General features: G+C 36.7%; 1 protein-coding gene across 2 annotated transcripts in view; it reads left to right on the forward strand.

The window, feature by feature from the left end:
• Positions 1-19,740, forward strand: part of CFAP54 (cilia and flagella associated protein 54) — a 300,842-nt gene that overhangs the window by 235,611 nt on the left and 45,491 nt on the right. For both annotated transcript variants that reach the window (XM_059934750.1, XM_059934751.1), the window contains 2 exons: positions 1,209-1,432; positions 8,210-8,383. In XM_059934750.1, coding sequence (XP_059790733.1) covers positions 1,209-1,432; positions 8,210-8,383 — 398 coding nt within the window. The remainder of the gene's footprint in view (positions 1-1,208; positions 1,433-8,209; positions 8,384-19,740) is intronic.

The raw sequence follows: 19,740 nt of genomic DNA on the forward strand, positions 1-19,740 counted from the left end.
AGGGGTCCAGAGGCATCCCCCAAGACTGCCAATGTGGTGTGTGGGTCAAAACGGTTAAGAATCAGTGACCATAATGTGACAGCTTATAAAATGAACAAGGTGAAATTTTGGCTTTAAGGAGAGAGTGTTCCGATATCCAGTATGTAAAGAGAAAGATAGGACATTTAACTCCACGAAGTTTTGGATTTTGTTCAGTTTTTTTTTTCTTTTAAATCATTGATGCTATCTAAAGAATATCCAGAAAAACTTGTATAATCTGCTTTACATCAGTTCCTCCTATGTTTTTGTGACAGTGTGTTTATCTGTGCCCATAAAATTGGTGATTCAGTGTTGCTTATTGGCAAACAGTTGGAAAAGACAGGTTGACCATGCCAGCGCCCTGTGATGGAGAAGCCAGCAGGGCAAATAGGCTGAGTCACGGAGTGGCTCAGCATGGTTATTGGGAGTTAGCGATGGGATGGACAAGCACTCGGAAAGGTGTTGGGTAGAAGGTGCATTGTGATCCAAGAGTTCAGTATCAAGGAAGTGGACGTGAGCCAGCGCAGCAGGCCCTGGTGATGCCCTCCCCCTTATCAACTCAGCTCACTTCTGGATTCACCTGCTGGTGCTTCCCATGTCAATCGCCCACATTTTACTGCTTTCTGCTCTGGGCTTTCTCAGAAGTTACTACGGCCCAGCATGCAGGCAGGACAGCCTGGAAGTACCAGGGATTCCACACACTCAGCAGTAACCTGCAACTACTGAGGCAGGGAACTGGTAGATAGTTGTAACATTGATGGAACAATGTTACATGTTTTTTCCAGGAGGTCCTCAGCAGGACTGAGCCCTCCTTGTCCATAGCTGTAGCCCTTTCATAACTCACTCTCATTGGCTCTTTTCTTCTCTCTATCACACTTTTCCCGTTCTCTCACTTGACATCGGTTTTCAAATAAATTACCTGCACCGACATTTTTGCTTTAAGTTTTTTGGGGGGGGGAAACCCAAAATAAGACAGCTAGATAGAATATTTTGCATTGTTAAGCTTGGCCATAAGCAATTCTATTAGTGTATAAGCTTGAAAAATGGAGGAAGGTCATGGGCAGCCACTAGCTGAGGTGGGGATATACAGGAATAAAGTTAATGAGCAAAGGCCAACAATATTGAGACCATTTTGTTATCTAACATGACTCTATATTAGTGTTTTGGTTTTTTTTTTTTTTTCCTTTAAGCATCTCTGAAGCCAGGATCTGGAATGTCTTTGCCAGATGACACACTTCTCACTTCTCTTTTCAACTCTGGATTGATTTTGCGCCAAAAAGAAATGCATTTTTTCCTTAAAAGATTCTTACAGCTATATTCTTCTTCTTGTATTGACGAATTTCCAAAAGAACTATTTCAAGTCATAGAAAATCCATCTTTTCCAGAAAAATTCTTATATGACTCATCAAGCAAGGTAATGTTTTAAAACGTTATATGTTTTTGTAAGACTTCTTAGAATCATCCTTATATTTCTGAACGAAGCACATTAACCTCAATGCTGGCACAAAGGTTTCTAGTTCCCTCAGAATTCCTGGGAAAGCTTGTTTCTGTTTTACCAGAGAGAGGCCAACCAGACATCCTGGATTTTCTGTTTACTTAGGTCCTATTCTGCTGCTCTCATAAATCTTCAAAATGTCTCAGAATTTTCTATATTCCTACACATAACAATACCTCTCAGGGAGTCGTTTTGCCAAGAAGTTATACAAGTTTCAATATAATCACCCTATAAGAAAACTAGACTGAGTTTCTAAATCTATGCCCATACCAGACACATTCATGTTTCTGTTTTCAACTATCCGAGAGAAGTGACCTGAAAATGTGGCTTGTTCCAAATGGGAACCTTTTCTCATTTTATCCTACTGGAGTATAGTAACCTTATGTTTGGGGTAAATAATAACAAAATTATTTTTTAAAAAATAATTCTTTGGAACAAGAGAGTAGGGTGACTGTGAATAAACTGTGATTTTAACAAGTAGTGGAAAGACCTACTAAGGAATATTTAAGAATTCAGTTAAAGAAGTGATCCTCAATTGGGGTTATGGAGTTGGCCCCAGGGCAGTATCTTGGAATCCACGTAGGAGGATTTTTCAAATTACTTTCTGGATTCTGGGGTATTGGGATGGCCAATACTCAGGATCTCCATTTCCTGCCCCAGATTCTAAATCTTTGAGAAATAAAAGAGTAAGCCATGGTGGAATTAAAAAATACCCAACTTTATGAATCACAAAGTTGATATTGTAGGATATGGTTTATATTTACAGGTAAATGGTCTCCCTAGTAGTGATTAGCAAAGTTTACAGTTCTGCCAATCCAGGCTTGGGGGTTTTGGTGGGGAGGGGGATCATTACAGGCCTACTTAAAATCTGTGGGGAGAGAAACCCTTTCAAATCTGTTGCATGAAGGAACAGAGACTGTTCACTCCCTACAAACAGTATGCTCCGAAGCAGAGAGAGCAGAATAATGCATATTCAAAATTCTTTTTCTCAAATTCACCAATCAAGTAACTCTCTTGAGGGAGAGGAGTGAGAGGAGGTGGAAAGGCCAGGAATGTATCATTAATGTCTGGCCCTCCACAGTGCAGGAAACTGTGGAGTAGGGTCACATCGTTTCCGTCTAACACCAGAGTCTGGTTCACCCATCCTCGGAACCAAGACTACCTTGAGATTTACTGCCACATGTCCCAGACACCTCAGGTGTTTTGGAGTAGGGGAGAGAGAATGGGAAGGTTGAGAACTATAGTTTCAATGGATGTATTCTTGTGAATATTTTATAAGAGTTTGGAAACTAATATGTGTGATTTCGTAAATACTGTTCTGAAAGGAGCTTTGCTTGGATATTTCAGTATTAAGGGCAGCCTATCGTTATCCAGTTCCTAAGGATGACGCTCCAAACGTACAACCTTGAATACAGTGTAAATATCAATACATGTGATATTTCGAATGGTAGCAATATTATCAAAGAGTTGTTTCACCCGTTTGCTCTTTTTTGGGGGGGAGGGGATATAATTAGTGTAACACTCTCCCAGGATAATCAGCTCTGGAGATCACTGTCGCTTGCCTGACAGTTGCAAGCCACCTAATCATGTGTTTGTTTCACTGGGGTAGACAGAAAATGAGCATAAAGCCTTTGGATTTTTAAAAAAATAAACTCTAAGCTTGGCTGACTTTTATAATAACATTTTTGAGCCTTTAATCACTTAGAAGGCTATTTCAGTCAAACTCTTTCCATACTTTGATACAACCCACTTTTCCCCCACAAAGAAGTAGATGCCTTTCCAGAACCATCATTGCTACATGCCATGCTCATCAGCTTTGTGAAGCTGTATGTCGTCAAGTCTATTGAAGCTTTGTGATGGAAAAACAAAAGTGCTAAACAAATTACATTAAAAATTCCAAAAAAAAAAGGACATGATTAAAATGCTGCACAATGCTGAGTTATTCATGTTTAGACCGTGACAGACTGCGTAAGGTCAAATATTTGATTAGTGCAAAGTGATTTGTTGTTTATAGGATGTGGCGAACAAGAGTGCTTCTGGTAGGTCTGTTGTTTCATTCCTTTCAAACAATAAATAAAACATATCAAAAGTACTCAGTGTATAGCCCATCGACAAGCTTATGTAATTAATCCCATTAGCAATTAGATATTACATTTTTAAAAAGTCAATAGAATATTCATAATATAAATATAAATATAAAAAATATTTATAGGACATTCCATCCAAAAACAGCAGATTACACTTTCTTCTCAAGTGCACATGGAACATTCTCCAGGATAGATCACACCTTGGGTCACAAATCAAGCCTCAGTAAATTTAAGAAAATTGAAATCATATCAAGTATCTTTTCTGACCACAACGCTATGAGATTAGAAATGAATTACAGGGAAAACAACGTAAAAAACACAAACACATGGAGGCTAAACAATACATTACTGAATAACCAAGAGATCACTGAAGAAATCAAAGAGCAAATCAAAAAATACCTAGAGACAAATGACAATGAAAACACGACAACCCAAAACCTATGGGATGCAGCAAAAGCAGTTCTAAGAGGGAAGTGTATAGCTATACAAGCCTACCTCAAACAACAAGAAAAATCTCAAGTAAACAATCTAACCTTACACCTAAAGGAACTAGAGAAAGAAGAAAAAACAAAACCCAAAGTTAGCAGAAGGAAAGAAATCATAAAGATCAGAGCAGAAATAAATAGAAACAAAGAAAACAATAGCAAAGATCAATAAAACTAAAAGCTGGTTCTTTGAGAAGATAAACAAAATTGATAAACCACTAGCCAGACTCATCAAGAAAAAGAGGGAGAGGACTCAAATCAATAAAATTAGAAATGAAAAAGGAGAAGTTACAACAGACACCGCAGAAATACAAAGCATCCTAAGAGACTACTACAAGCAACTCTATGCCAATAAAACGGACAACCTGGAAGAAATGGACAACTTCTTAGAAAGGTATAACCTTCCAAGACTGAACCAGGAAGAAACAGAAAATATGAACAGACCAATCACAAGTAATGAAATTGAAACTGAGATTAAACACCTTCCAACAAACAAAAGTCCAGGATCAGATGGCTTCACAGCTGAATTCTATCAAACATTTAGAGAAGAGCTAACACACATCCTTCTCAAACTCTTCCAAAAAATTGCAGAGGAAGGAACACTCCCAAACTCATTCTATGAGGACACCATCACCCTGATACCAAAACCAGACAAAGATACTACAAAAAAAGAAAATTACAGACCAATATCACTGATGAATATAGATGCAAAAATCCTCAACAAAATGCTAGCAAACAGAATCCAACAACACATTAAAAGGATCATACACCATGATCAAGTGGGGTTTATCCTAGGGATGCAAGGATTCTTCAATATACGCAAATCAATCAATGTGATACACCATATTAACAAATGGAAGAATAAAAACCATATGATCATCTCAATAGACGCAGAAAAACTTTTGACAAAATTCAACACCCGTTTATGATAAAAACTCTCCAGAAAGTGGGCATAGAGGGAACCTACCTCAACATAATAAAGGTCATATATGAGAAACCCACAGCAAACATCATTCTCAATGGTGAAAAAGTGAAAACATTTCCTCTAAGATCAGGAACGAGACAAGGATGTCCACTCTCACCACTATTATTCAACATAGTTTTGGAAGTCCTAGCCACGGCAATCAGAGAAGAAAAAGAAATAAAAGGAATTCAAATTGGAAAAGAAGAAGTAAAACTGTCACTGTTTGCAGATGACATGATACTATACATAGAGAATCCTAAAAATGCCACCAGAAAACTACTAGAGCTAATCAATGAATTTGGTGAAGTTGCAGGATACAAAATTAATGCACAGAAATCTCTTGCATTCCTATACACTAATGATGAAAAATCTGAAAGAGAAATTATGGAAACACTCCCATTTACCATTGCAACAAAAAGAATAAAATACCTAGGAATAAACCTACCTCAGGAGACAAAACACCTGTATGCAGAAAACAATAAGACACTGATGAAAGAAATTAAAGATGATACCAACAGATGGAGAGATATACCATGTTCTTGGATTGGAATAATCAATATTGTGAAAATAACTATGCTACCCAAAGCAATCTACAGATTCAATGCAATCCCTGTCAAATTACCAATGGCATTATTTACAGAACTAGAACCAATCATCTTAAAATTTGTATAGAGACACAAAAGACCCCAAATAGCCAAAGCAGTCTTGAGGGAATAAAATGGAGCTGGGGGAATCAGACTCCCTGACTTCAGACTATACTGCAAAGCTACAGTAATCAAGACAATATGGTACTGGCACAAAAACAGAAACATAGATCAATGGAACAAGATAGAAAGCCCAGAGATAAACCCCCACACCTATGGTCAACTAATCTATGACAAAGGAGGCAAAGATATACAATGGAGAAAAGACAGTCTCTTCAATAAGTGTTGCTGGGAAAACTGGACAGCTACATGTAAAAGAATGAAATTAGAACACTCCCTAACACCATACAGAAAAATAAACTCAAAATGGATTCGAGACCTAAATGTAAGACCAGACACTATAAAACTCTTAGAGGAAAACATAGGAAGAACACTCTTTGACATAAATCACAGCAAGCTCTTTTTTGATCCACCTCCTAGAGTAATGGAAATAAAAACAAAAATAAACAAATGGGACCTAATGAAACTTCAAAGCTTTTGCACAGCAAAGGAAACCATAAACAAGATGAAAAGACAACCCTCAGAATGGGAGAAAATATTTGCAAATGAATCAACGGACAAAGGATTAATCTCCAAAATATATAAACAGCTCATGCAGCTCAATATTAAAGAAACAAACAACCCAATCCAAAAATGGGCAGAAGACCTAAATAGACATTTCTCCAACGAAGACTTACAGATGGCCAAGAAGCACATGAAAAGCTGCTCAACATCACTAATTATTAGAGAAATGCAAATCAAAACTACAATGAGGTGTCACCTCACACCAGTTAGAATGGGCATCATCAGAAAATCTACAAACAACAAATGCTGGAGAGGGTGTGGAGAAAAGGGAACCCTCTTGCATTGTTAGTGGGATTGTAAATTGATACAGCCACTATGGAGAACAGTATGGAGGTTCCTTAAAAAATACTCAGTGTATAGCCCATCGACTAGCTTATGTAATTAATCCCATTAGCAATTAGATATTACGTTTTTAAAAAGTGAATTGAAAATTAAATGCCCTATTTTAATATTGATTTCTGTTACAGTTTATTATTATTAGGCCATCATGCTAATAAACACTATATGTATTGAAATAGAAGGTATTTGCTTTTTATTTTTCTCCACTTAGCTAGTTATTAAATATGAATTCTTTGCTAAAATAGTCAGAACCTCTGAAAGGCACTCAGATATGGAAAAATGTGAGAATTTTTTTCTGAATCAATTATTTACCTGATTTTTTGGTGAACTGCCTGAAATAGAATTAATCTTTATTAAGCACTTTTAAATGATTATTTAACCCTAATAATCTTATTTATTATGCATTTTGGTCGTGTTTTTAGTATCATAGTGCTAATAAATGAGGATTCTGGCTTATCATATCCCTTTATGATAGTCTCTAGACATTTTTAAATAGTATTCACCTTTGATATTACCTTTCAGTCCAGACATATTTTTTCTTTTATCGGTAGACAACTTGAAAAGCCAATGTATTTATTTCTCTCTTTATTTTTATTTTGAAGACTTTGCATTGACAGTCTTCTATTGTATCTTGAATAGACTCAGAAATGGAAGGTACAAAGTGTTATAGAAACACCAGGCATTTCTTTCTAGCCACTGACATGTTCCCCTTGGTCACCAAGCCTTTGAGACGCCTTAGATGTCAAGAGTTTAGTAGAAGAACTGCTTTCCAGCTACCATGCTGTAATCTTGGGAATAACAAGAAATTAATTTTGAAAATAGTTTGTACTCCATTGAAGAAAATCCTTTATTGAGTTGAGATATTATTATCACCATTATTATCTCTCTGGCTAGACTCTTATTTTGTTGATAGCATTCATGCTTTACTTTCTTAGCTACCTTAAAAAACTAAGTAAATATTTTATGAAATTGCCAATTGCAGTCTACACATTTATGTTTCTTGAAAACTCCTGATTCAGGGACCAAGTTCCATCAAATGAGCTGGACCCACATCCACCAAGACTAAACTTACAAATCAGCTACATTCATTTAAAGAGGGAATGAGAGTAATGGATTTTAACCTCTTAGAACAAAAACTGTGTCTTATTTTGCATATGGTACTGCAAAGAATGCTATTGGAAAGTAGATAATAAATTGTAACCAAACCAAACCAGTGAATAAATGAAGAAAAGTAGAAGATGTTCTTAGACTATATGGTGACCTTGAGACTGAAATGATAGCATGGGCATTTTCCCTCTAGATCTTTACTCTTGAATATTCACCAAAGTGGAAGACATTTGTTGAGTTCACTGGGTTTTGAAATATATTTTTTCTATAAAAGAATCTTCTCTTTGGTAATCAGGGGCAGTTTTAAGACCTACATCCATAAAACAAGCTGAGATGATTCCCCGAGTTTTCCAATAGTCAATATTGAATGAAAATTGAATGAATGTTTTAAATATTGAATAAATTCATTACCAGCAATTAAGCTGTTGTTTCTGTTTGTTCCCCAGCTAGGAACAACTGACAGTTCTCTACACTCCAATTTGTCATTAAAACTGTTTGCCAGCCCATCATATGGAGATGTGGTGTCCTCAGTTGTAGCAACACAAGCTTTAAACAAAGAACTTTGCTTTCAGTGGTACATTCCTCCCCTGGAAAAACCTCCAAAGGAAACAGAACCTATGGTATGTAATATAATTATAAAGCTAAATCTTACATTTGGATATAAAGTTTAATGAAGCCATTATAACTTAAAGAGTAGAGAAGATCCTCTTATCATATAGACAGAAATATACAGCAATTTAGAATCTATGTTGTCTAGCAGAATGAATGTTAAATAATTAAGAGATCCTAGGAAAGTTGGACTCATGTTGATCATTTTCCTTTTTCCTGAACTTAAAGAGAAACTTTCCAATGTGTCACCATTACATATGATGTTTAATATTTTTTTGTAGTTATCCTTTATCACATTAAGGAAATTTTTTCCTATTGCCACTTTGATAGGAAGTTTTATCATGAATATTTTACTGTATCTATTAAGAGGATTTTATCATTTATCTCTTTTAATATAGTAATTGATTTTATAATGTTAAATCAGCCTTGTGCTCCTGAGATGAACTCAAATTGGTCATGATGTATTCATTTTACTAGATTCAGTTTGCTAATGTTTCATTTTGAATTTTTGCCACTGTTTTCAAGAGTACTATTGGACTATAATTTTTCCTTTTTGTGCTATCCTTGTCAGATATTTTCTGTATGAGGCTTTTGCTAGGCTCATAAAATGTGTTGATAAATATAACCATGTTTTTCTGTTCTATGGTGAAGTTTGTGTAAGTTTGGAGTAACCTTTTTCCTCAGATATTTGCTAAGAACTCATCAATAAAGCCCTTGTGTGTTTTTGTTGTGAGATAATATAAGACTAGTGATGTAATTCTCCATAGTTAGAGGCAGTCTTTAAGCAACAGTACTAATGTACTGGTTATCAGAGCTGGTATCAGTTCTGATTGGGCTAATATCTGTTCTAATGGTTAGTGCCTTTGTCAAACCAAGTTTTAAGTATTTTAACTATCACCCCTGTTTATAGAACATTGGGATTTTCTATTTCTTCATGAGTTAGTTTTGCTTAAGTTGCTTTTTCTAGGAATTTTCCCATTTTATTTAAAATTTCTCTCATATTTTTAAGCTATCTGGTGTATTTGTAGTGAAGTATCCCTTTTCATGCCTTATATTGCTTATTTGTGCATTTTTTTCTTGATCATCATCACCAGAGATTTCTCATTAATTAGTTTTATTTCATTAACCCTGAATATCTTTCTTCTACTGTTGTTTTCGTGTGTGTGTGTGTGTGTTCTTTTCCTAACTACTGACTTCTTGAGATAGATATTAGCTCAATATTTAGTTCTTTCTTTTCTAATCTATGCATTTTAAGGCTATCAGTTTCTCTCTAAATATTGCTTTGGCTTCATCCCACAAGTTTTATTATAGTACTGTCATCATCTTTCAGTTAAAAATAACTTTTAAAATTTCCATTGTGATTTCTTCTTTGACTCGTGGGTCATTTCAACATATGTTTCTTAAGTTACAAACTATATGAAGCTTTTCTAGTTGTCTTTTGTTATTTATTCGTAGATTATTTTGTTCTGTGGTAATAAAAAAATGCTCTGTATGACTGATATTTGTTGAAGCTTGCTTTTTTTTGCCAGGAAGGTGTTTATTGTGTAAATATTCCATTGCTCTTAAAAAGAATGTGTTCTCCTCAGTTGTTGAGGCAGTGTTGATATATGTCCAATAGGTTAGTTTGTATAGTCTTGTTCATATACTCTATATTCTTGGTGATTTTTCTATTTTTGTTTGAAAATCAAAACAAAGGATCCCACATGCCTCGGTGGGATTTATTTTTTTTAATCAATTACTGTTGACCCTTGAACAACATAAGAGTCAGGGTGCTGACCTTCCTCACAGTTGAAAATCTATGTGTAACTTTACAGTTGGCTCTCCATATCCACATTTTGGATTCAGTCAGCCATGGATTGTGTAGTATAATCATACGTATTTATTGAAAAAAATTCTCATAAAGTGGGACCTGTGCAGTTCAAACCCATGTATTCAAGAGTCAGCTGTACTGAGATTTTAACATTTAATTCTCTCACTGAGATTGCTGTTGTTTTGTTTTTTCTTGTAGTTCTGTCAAATTTTACTTTACCTAATTGGAGGCTTTGTTCTTAGGTGCAAACAGATTAATAAGCATTGTGACTTCTCAGTGAATTCAGTGACTTCTGACCTTTTTGTAATAATGATTTTTCCCTCATAAAGTCTGCCTTGTTTGATATTACTAGAGGAAAGTGACTTTCTTGTGGTTGTTATTTTCGTAATATTTCTTTTTCTAACCTTTTGCTTTCAACCCGTTTGTGTACTTGTGTTTTAATTGTTTTTTTCAAAGTATTTTATTTATTTATTTGTTTGGCTGCACCGAGTCTTAGTTGTGGCCCGTGAGATCTTTCATTGCGGCTCTCAGGCTCTTCATTGCAGTACACAGGCTTCTCTCTAGTTGTGGCATGCAGACTCCAAAGTGCATGGGCTCAGTAGTTGCGGCGTGTGGGCTTAGTTGCCCCACAGCATGTGAGATCTTAGTTCTCAGGGATCGAACCTGAGTTCCCTACATTGGAAGGTGGATTCTTAACCACTGGACCACCAGGGAAGTCCCTTAATTGTATTTTTAAATAAAGGTATACACTTGGATATTTTAAAATACAGTCTGACAATATTGTATTTTGACTAGAGAAGTTAGTCCATTCACACTTAATGCAAATAATAATATATTTGGTTTTAAATCTACCATATTATTTTGTGTTTTCACTTGTCTCACATTTTCTGTTTTCCTCAGGTTTTCTGTCTTTCTCCCTTTTTTGGGATTGATTACTTTTTTCATTCATTTGTCCTCTCTGAACTTTGAAATTATGCACTCTTTTGCTGTGCTTTTAGTGGTTACCCTCAGGACAACATACATACTTATCAAAGTCTAAAGTTTCTTTTTTTTTTTTTGAAAGATTTGTTTATTTTTGGCTGTATCAGGTCTTAGTTGCGGCACATGGGATCTTCGTTGAGGCATGTGGGATTTTTTTCGTTGCAGTGAGCAGGCTCTTCATTGTAGTGTGCGGGCTTCTCTCTAGTTGTGGCATGCAGGTTTTCTGTCTCTAGTTGTGGCTTCTGGGCTCCCAAGCGCGTGGGCTCTGTATTTGTGGCACGTGGCTCCAGAGCACATGGGCTCTGTAGCTTGTGGCACACGAGCTCTAGTTGAGGTGCGTGAGCTCAGTAGTTGTGGCCACGGGTTTAGTTGCACTGTGGCATGTGGGATCCTAGTTCCCGACTAGGGATCGAACCGGTGTCCCTGCACTGGAAGGTGGATTCTTTACCGCTGGACCACCAGGGAAGTCCCAGTCTAAAGTTAATGAATGATCTTTATTCCTCTAATGACTTAAATGATATTATTGCACATTTTCTTTTTTTAACCAAAATAATATTATTTTTAATTGTTTTATACAAGAGTTATTTTCCTTTAGAATTTTCTACATATTCATCATTTGCTTTGCTTTCTACTCCTTCTTGCATTTTAGACATTCCATTTAGGATCACTTCTTTCTGTTGAAGTACATATTCTGGAATTTCTTGTGGTGAGCATCTTCTGGAGGCAAACACTCAATTTTTGTTTGCCTGATAAATATCATTGTTTTACATTTATCTGTGAAATAAATTTTTATGGAGTAAAGAATTAAAGATTGGAAATTATTTTCTTTCAGTACATTGAAAATGTCATCTACTCATTTCCATTGTTCTCTTGAGAGTCAAATTGTTGTTGCTTTAAAAATATTCTGACTTCTTTCACGAGCCACTTTTGAGACTTTGTCTTTGCACAGTCTTACTGGGAATGGTTTTCTTTTATTTATTTTGCTTACATTAGTGTACTGGTTAAGAACACAGACTCTAGAGCCCTCAGAATGGAGCAAATCAGACTCTTGTTTTGAATCCCAGCTCTGTTACTTAGTAATTTTGTAACCTTCAGTAGATTAGTTAACTTTTCTGTATCATGGGTACCCTAGAGATAATTGTGTAAACTCTCGACCTAAACAGTAGTTGTCATTTATTATTCTTATGTGAAATGATTTTCACATTATTATGCTGTTTGAAAGTTTAACTTCAAATACACATGTAATACACTTGGTAAGCATTATTTTAAAGCACCTTTTAAAGTTTACCAACAATATCTCCTTATACATACTTTAGCTGCCAACAATGGGCAGAAAATAGAGTAAACTCTGCCTAACCAGCAAAAATTAAAGTGCGTAGCAAATAGGAGAAAAAACTTAGTTTCTCTCTAAATGCTGTTTACAAATCTGTATCACATACGTAACTCCTTATTTTAATGTTTATTATCTTTATCTAACTCTATATCTGTATTCATATCTATGTTCATATGCATGTATAGACATTTGCAACAGGGCTAATTGGGGAGCAGGAAGGGGGGCAAGTATTTGGGAGCAGTTCAGTATCAATGCCTGAACTCTGAGAGGTAGAACAGTGATTCTGATTCTAGGAGAGTCTTGAAGAGGAGTCAAGCTTTTAAAAATGGGACAGGGGGTCTAACTACCACCTTTTGCAGAGGAACCTTCCAACAACATTTGCCATATAGTTTTACCCTATTCAGTACTTTTTAATCTGTTTTTTTTGCCTCCTGCCATGGTCTGCTCCTGTACTTCCTACCTCTTGAGTGCTGTCCCCTCTAGCTGTGGCTCTGGTAACTTCTGCTGCTCCTTGACTCACGTGAACCGTGTCAGATGGTGAGACCTCCAGAGCCCACCTCTCTTTGCTCTCAAGCACGCTTCTCCCAATTGCCTCTTCATTCTTCTTCCTCAGGCTGGCAACCTGCTGCTAACTCTTGATCAGTTATACATCCCTCCTGCTCACACAAAAAACAGAAACTTGAACACATCACTCCCCAGAAACATTTAAAGCTATTTCTCATATTTTGAAAGTATTCTCCTTCCCACCCTTTCCATACCCAATCCTTGCCAGATATTCCATATACATTTTAGAATAATAAATCTGTGGTCTCTTTGGGGGAATTTAGTGCAGTAGTTTTCAAACAAAAGTTCCAAGAATACTCATGGGTCATGGAGTCAATATAGTGTGTCATGAGTAGTATATTTTTAAAGAAATTAAATATAAGAAGGCAATATCAGAATGCATCACATACAGTAAGTGAAAATGTTGTTTTCTGAAACTTTTGTTTCATGACAGATACTGTTAAAAAGAACATTTCTAGATTGACATTTGGCATCCTGATGAATTTGTTTACTTGCTGGCAAGAGAACCAACAAGGTGTGATAAAAGAGTATATCCATTCAGAAAGGGTATGAAAGGATGACGTTGTTGGGGAACAGATTGTTTACCCAAATAGTTAGTTTTAAAAAATGAGGAACAAAGTATAAAGTTCATTTCACAAGGTTGTAGAAATATCACATCCCTATCAGTCTGGGGCAGGATGATCGTGGGAGTTAATGTTAAGACTGCATCTGTGGCTGATAATTAGAATAACGAGGTTTCATGAATCAACAGTCACGTCTGACAGTTAGCATGGGTGCATGAACTGGTGTCAGACAGAGATTAGAAGCAGAGCACCAACTAACAAATTCTGATTTAAACAGGTTGCTTGAGTGACTTGCGTAAGCCACAAAGACACAGAACACACAGTTTTTTTTTTTAAATTAATTAATTTATTTTTATCTGCACTGGGTCTTCATTGCTGCGTGTGGGCTTTCTCTGGTTGTGGCGAACGGGGGCTACTCTTCGTTTTGGTGCGCGGGCTTCTCATTGGGGTGGCTTCTCTTGTTGTGGAGCACAGGCTCTAAGTGTGTGGGCTTCAGTAGTCGTGGCACGTGGGCTCAGTAGTTGCGGCTCACGGGCTCTAGAGCGTAGGCTCAGTAGTTGTGGTGCGCGGGCTTAGTTGCTCTGCGGCATGTGGGATCTTCCTGAACCAGGGCTCGAACCTGTGCCCCCTGCAATAGCAGGCGGATTCTTAGCCCATGTGCCACCAGGGAAGCCCTCAGAACACACAGTTTTCCTATCTTAGTCCAGGGACATTTTTCCCCCTTTGACAATGAGTATGTATGTATTGGGTCATGATAAAAGATTCAGTTGCTGCCATAAATCTCAGCTACCAAATCAGGAAACGCTGACTTGGGAGGGCTAGATCTTCTCAGACCTAAGAGTCTATTTTTTCATAAGATAACACTGAAATTTGTGTGATGCTTTAAATATTCATGTATGTGAGCTTTCAGCTATTCATTATCTTAGACCTTTAGTGTAGAGTTTAATGTTGGAAAAACTGGGTGCAGCTCATGAAACCCATAAGATAATAGCAATAATGAACACGAATGTAGAGCTTACTGTGTTCCAGGTATTTTACTTCATTAACTTCACAGCAACTGTATGAGGTAGGTACAGTCGTCCCTCAGTATTCACAGGGGATTGGTTCAGAACCCCCTCAGATACCAAAATCCATAGATGTCCAAGACCTTTGTATAAAATGGCATAGTATTTGCATATAAACTATGCACATCCTCCTGTATACTTTAAATCATCTCTTCATTACTTATAAAACCTAATACAATGTAAATGTTATATAGATAGTTACCAGCACATGGCAAATTCAAATTTTCGTTTTTGGAACTTTCGGAATTTTTAAAAATATTTTTGATTCACGGGTTGTTGAATCCACGGATGCCGAACCCATGGATCCAAACGGCCGAGTATTATCATTAGCCCCATTTTACAAAAGAGGAAACTGAGACCCAGGATGGAGGAATGCTAGTTGACAATGAATCAGGATTGGAGCAACTCAACACATTGTTGAGTTGGAGGGAAGCAAACGACTGCAAAGGCTGTTGTGTTGAAGGCAGCTGGACAGCCCAAGGCATGTTCTTCAGAGGCCACAGAAGATGTAGGCAGACAAGCATGATCAAGTGCAAGAAGTCTGATCAAGCAAAGCACTGAAAAGCAAGACTCCATCTGGCAAGTAAAAACAGAAACTTGGATAGAGCTGAAATAGTTCTTGGAGATAAGTTTATTCAGAAGTCCAGCCTGTCTGGGAACAAGAAATGTGGAGCCAGTGCTCTTTTCTGGAGGTCTTTAAATCCCTAAGAAGAGCAAGACTCTATTTCAGGGTCCCAAAGAAACAGACTGTGCATTCGAGACAAGCTCAGGCCTAGCAGGATAGTGAAGGATGAGCTAGGGTTCCTGGGAAAATTACCAAGTCTTAACAAAAGCAAAAGCCCAATGTTATCAACTTGGATGTCAGGAGTGCTATAACTTAGAGATCATACAGATGCCCAGGACCTCCCTCTGAGGTCCTCTGGATTCTGGGACTTGTTGGCTAAGTGATTAACTAGAGCCTGGTCCTGCAGATGGGGCCCAAAATTACATCCAGCTTCTGGAAGCTGGGGAAGACAAAAGCTGCATAAATGAGGCAGGCATCTGATAGTCCCTGGCCCTTGCTGAGTGTGGTCAGGAAATAGCCCCCCTGGCATCCCCTGGAAGCTCATTAGAAATGCAGAATCTCAGGTCTCACTTCAGACCCACTGAATCAGAATATTCGTTCTACTTGCACATTTTAGAATGTGCAAGTAATGTATGCACATTTAAGGTTGAGAAGCACTGGTCTAGGCTGGTGCTACCAGTGAACTTACAGCTCTCATGATGACTCTCCAAGAAGTTACTCCATTGCCAGTTTATATAGTGGGCTCCATTGGTAACCTCTGACTTTTGGTATCACCCAGGTCAAATGTCAGAACTGAAAGGAAACTAGGAGAACACCTAATCGACATTCTCATTTTACAGATGAGGAAGCAGAGTTCCACAGGGGTAAAATGACTTGACCAACACCACAACTCATTAGTGACAAAAATAAGAATGGGAACCTAAGTCTTTTCATTCTTAATATTGATTTCTTTACAAAACACATATAGCTCAACTGCTTACTAACTAATAAGTAAAGTATTTATTGAGTGCATACTATGTGCCAAGCATTTTGTTAGGTGATTAAGACATCAAGATGAGGAAATTACAAATCAGCTCCATCTAGTGGAAGAGGGATTCGTCTTTCACTGTTCCTGGGCTGTGAGGACAAGACGATTTTTTCTTTTTCTTTATTTCTTTTTTTTTTATTGAAGTAAAATTGTTTTACAATATTGTATTAGTTTCAGGTGTACAACATAATGATTCCACATTTGTATACATTACAAAATAATCACCATGAAAAGTCTAGTTATCATCTGTCACCATACAAAGTTGTTACAGTAGTATTGACTATATTTCCTATGTGTATATTACATCCCTGTGACTCATTTATTTTGTAACTGCAAGTTTGTACCTCTTAATCTCCCCCATCTATTTCACTCATCCCCCAACCCCTCTCCCCTCTGGCAACCACAAGTTTATTCTCTATACCTATGAGTCTGTTTCTGTTTTGTTATGTTTGATCATTTGTTTTGTTTTTTAGAGTCCACATGTAAGTGAAATCACGTGGTATTTGTCTTTCTCCGTCTGACTTATTTCACTTAACATAATACCCTCTAGGTCCATCCATGTTGTCCCAAATGGCAAGATCTTGTTATTTTTTATGGCTGAGAAATATTTGATTGATTGATTGATATATTGATAACTATATATGTGTATATATATATATATATATATATAGTTTTGAATTAATGTTTTTTCCAGAAGTGGAATTGCTGGATCATATGGTAGTTCTATCTTTAATTTTTTGAGGGACCTTCATACTGCTTTCCATAGTGGCTGTACCAATTTACATTTCTACCAACAGTGCATGAGACTTCCCTTTTCTCCACACCCTCATCAACACTTGTTATTTGTTCTTTTTTTTATAACAGCCACTCTGTCAGGTGTGAGGTGAGCATTGTGGTTTTGATTTTCATTTCCCTAATAATGTTTGATGTTGAGCATTTTTTCATGTGCCTGTTGGCCAGCTGTATGTCTTCTTTGGAAAAATGTCTACTCAGATTCTCTGTCCATTTTTTAACCAGGTTGTTTGTTTGTTGCTTTTTTTGAGCTTGAGTTGCATGTGTTCTTTGTATATTTTGGATACTAATGCCTTATCAGATATATCACTTGCAGATATCTTCTCCCACTCAGTAGGCTGTCTTCTCATTTTGTTGATAGTTTCCTTCATTGTGCAGAGGCTTTTTAGTTTGATGTAGTCCCATATGTTTATTTTTGCTTTTGTTTCCTTTGCCTGAGGAGATGGATCCAAAAAAAACATTGCTAAGACCAATGTCAAAGATCATATTGCCTATGTTTTCTTCTAGGGGTTTTATGGTCTCAGGTCTTACATTTAAGTCTTTAATCCGTTTGAGTTTATTTCTGTATATGGTGTGAGAGAGTAGTCTAGTTTGATTCTTTTGCATGTAGCTGTCCAGTTTTCTCAACACCATTTATTAAAGAGGTTGTTTTTTCCCAATTGTATATTCTTGCCTCCTTTGTTGTAGATTAATTGGCCATATAAGTGTGGGTTTATTTCTATTCTGTTCCATTGGTCTATGTGTCTGTTTTGGGGCCAGTACCATACTGTTTTGATTGCTATAGCTTTGTAGTAGAATTTGAAATCAGGGAGCATCTACAGCTTTGTTCTTCTTTCTCAGGATTATTTTGGCTCTTTGAAGTCTTTTGTGGTTCCATACAAATTTTAGAATTATTTGTTCTAGTTCTCTGAAAAATGCCATTTGATTGCTATAGCTTTGTAGTAGAATTTGAAATCAAGGAGCATCTACAGCTTTGTTCTTCTTTCTCAGGATTATTTTGGCTCTTTGAAGTCTTTTGTGGTTCCATACAAATTTTAGAATTATTTGTTCTAGTTCTCTGAAAAATGCCATTGGTATTTTGATAGGAATTGCATTGAATCTGTAGATTGTCTTGGGTAATATGGTCATTTTAACAATGTTACTTCTTCCAGTCCATGAATACAGTATATCATTCAATTTGTTTCTGTTGTTTTCAATTTCTTTCATCAGTGTCTTATAGTTTTCTGAGTACAGGTCTTTTACCTCCTTGGTTAGATTTATTCCTAGGTATTTTATTCTTTTTGATGCAATTGTAAAGAGGATTGTTTTCTTAATTTCTCTTTCTGATAGTTCATTGTTAGTGTATAGAAATGCAATATATTTCTGTATAGTAATTTTGTATCCTGCAACTTCACTGACTTCATTTATGAGTTCTAATAGTTTTTTGTGGTGTCTGTAGGATTTCTATATATAGGATCATGTCATCTGCAAACAGTGACAGTTTTACTTCTTCCTCTGTAATTTGGATACCTTTGATCTTCTTTTCTTGTCTGAGTGCTGTGCCTAGGACTTCAAATACTGTGTTGAATAAAAGTGGTCATAGTGGGCATCCTTATCTTGTTCCTGATCTTAGAGGAAAAGCTTTTCACCATTGAGCATGATTTTAGCTGTAAGTTTGTCATATATGACCTTTATTATGTTGAGGTATGTTCTTTCTATACCCACTCTGTTGAGAGTTTTTATCATAAATGGACGTTGAATTTGTCAAAAGCTTTTTCTGCATCTATTGAGATAATCATATAATTTTTATTCTTCAGTTTGTTAATGTGGTGCATCACATTGATTGATTTGCAAATACTGAATCATCCTTGCATCCCTGAGATAAATCCTACTTGATAATGATGAACATACAAGGCAGTTTTAATATAGTATTCCTCAGTGTTTGTCAAAACCATATCACTTCTTTTCCATTGAAAAAAAAGAGTATTTTCAGAAGTGAATAAAGGAACACTGGAAATTTTATCATGGGCGTATTGCCTCCTGAAGAATCCAGTCCTGAGTATGCAAGGTTATATAACTTATCCTTGAGGAGTAAAGACAAGTTGGGAATAGAACTAAGCACTATTATCAACTAAGAACTAAGTGGATTAGATGAGGACAGACTGGAGGATTAGATGGAAAGCTGGTTTGGGATTAGCAGCAGGTCCAAGAGAATATAGAAAATGAGGTATCCAGGAAGGGTAAGGAGCCAGTAGTGATCATGGGGCTAAAAATGACAACAATAATGCTCTAAATACTGCTTAAAGCACTTTACGTTGACTCACTCAATCCTCACCCTGATCCATGGGATGGGGATTACCACATCTTAATTTTACAAATGAGAAAGCAGAAGCGTAATGTTTTAATAATTTGCCCAAGATCACACAGCCAGTAAGTGGTGGAGGCAAACCCAGGCACCCCGGCTCCAGAGCTCTGGCTCACAACAACTATGCGAGTGAGTTTAGTGTTTTATTGTTTAAATATTGCCCTACTTTATTCAAGTTAATTCTGATTTCAGACTAAAGGAGAGACTAAGATACCCAGGAGCAGCTTCCTGGGTCCTCTCTCAGTTGCACGGGACACACGTCATCTGTGGGTCATGAACCGCTGAAATATGGTGAGATATCTTAGTTTCAAGAAAGCTGCTGTCT

Source organism: Balaenoptera ricei, chromosome 10 (genome assembly GCF_028023285.1).
Source record: "Balaenoptera ricei isolate mBalRic1 chromosome 10, mBalRic1.hap2, whole genome shotgun sequence".
Taxonomy (NCBI): Eukaryota; Metazoa; Chordata; class Mammalia; order Artiodactyla; family Balaenopteridae; genus Balaenoptera; species Balaenoptera ricei.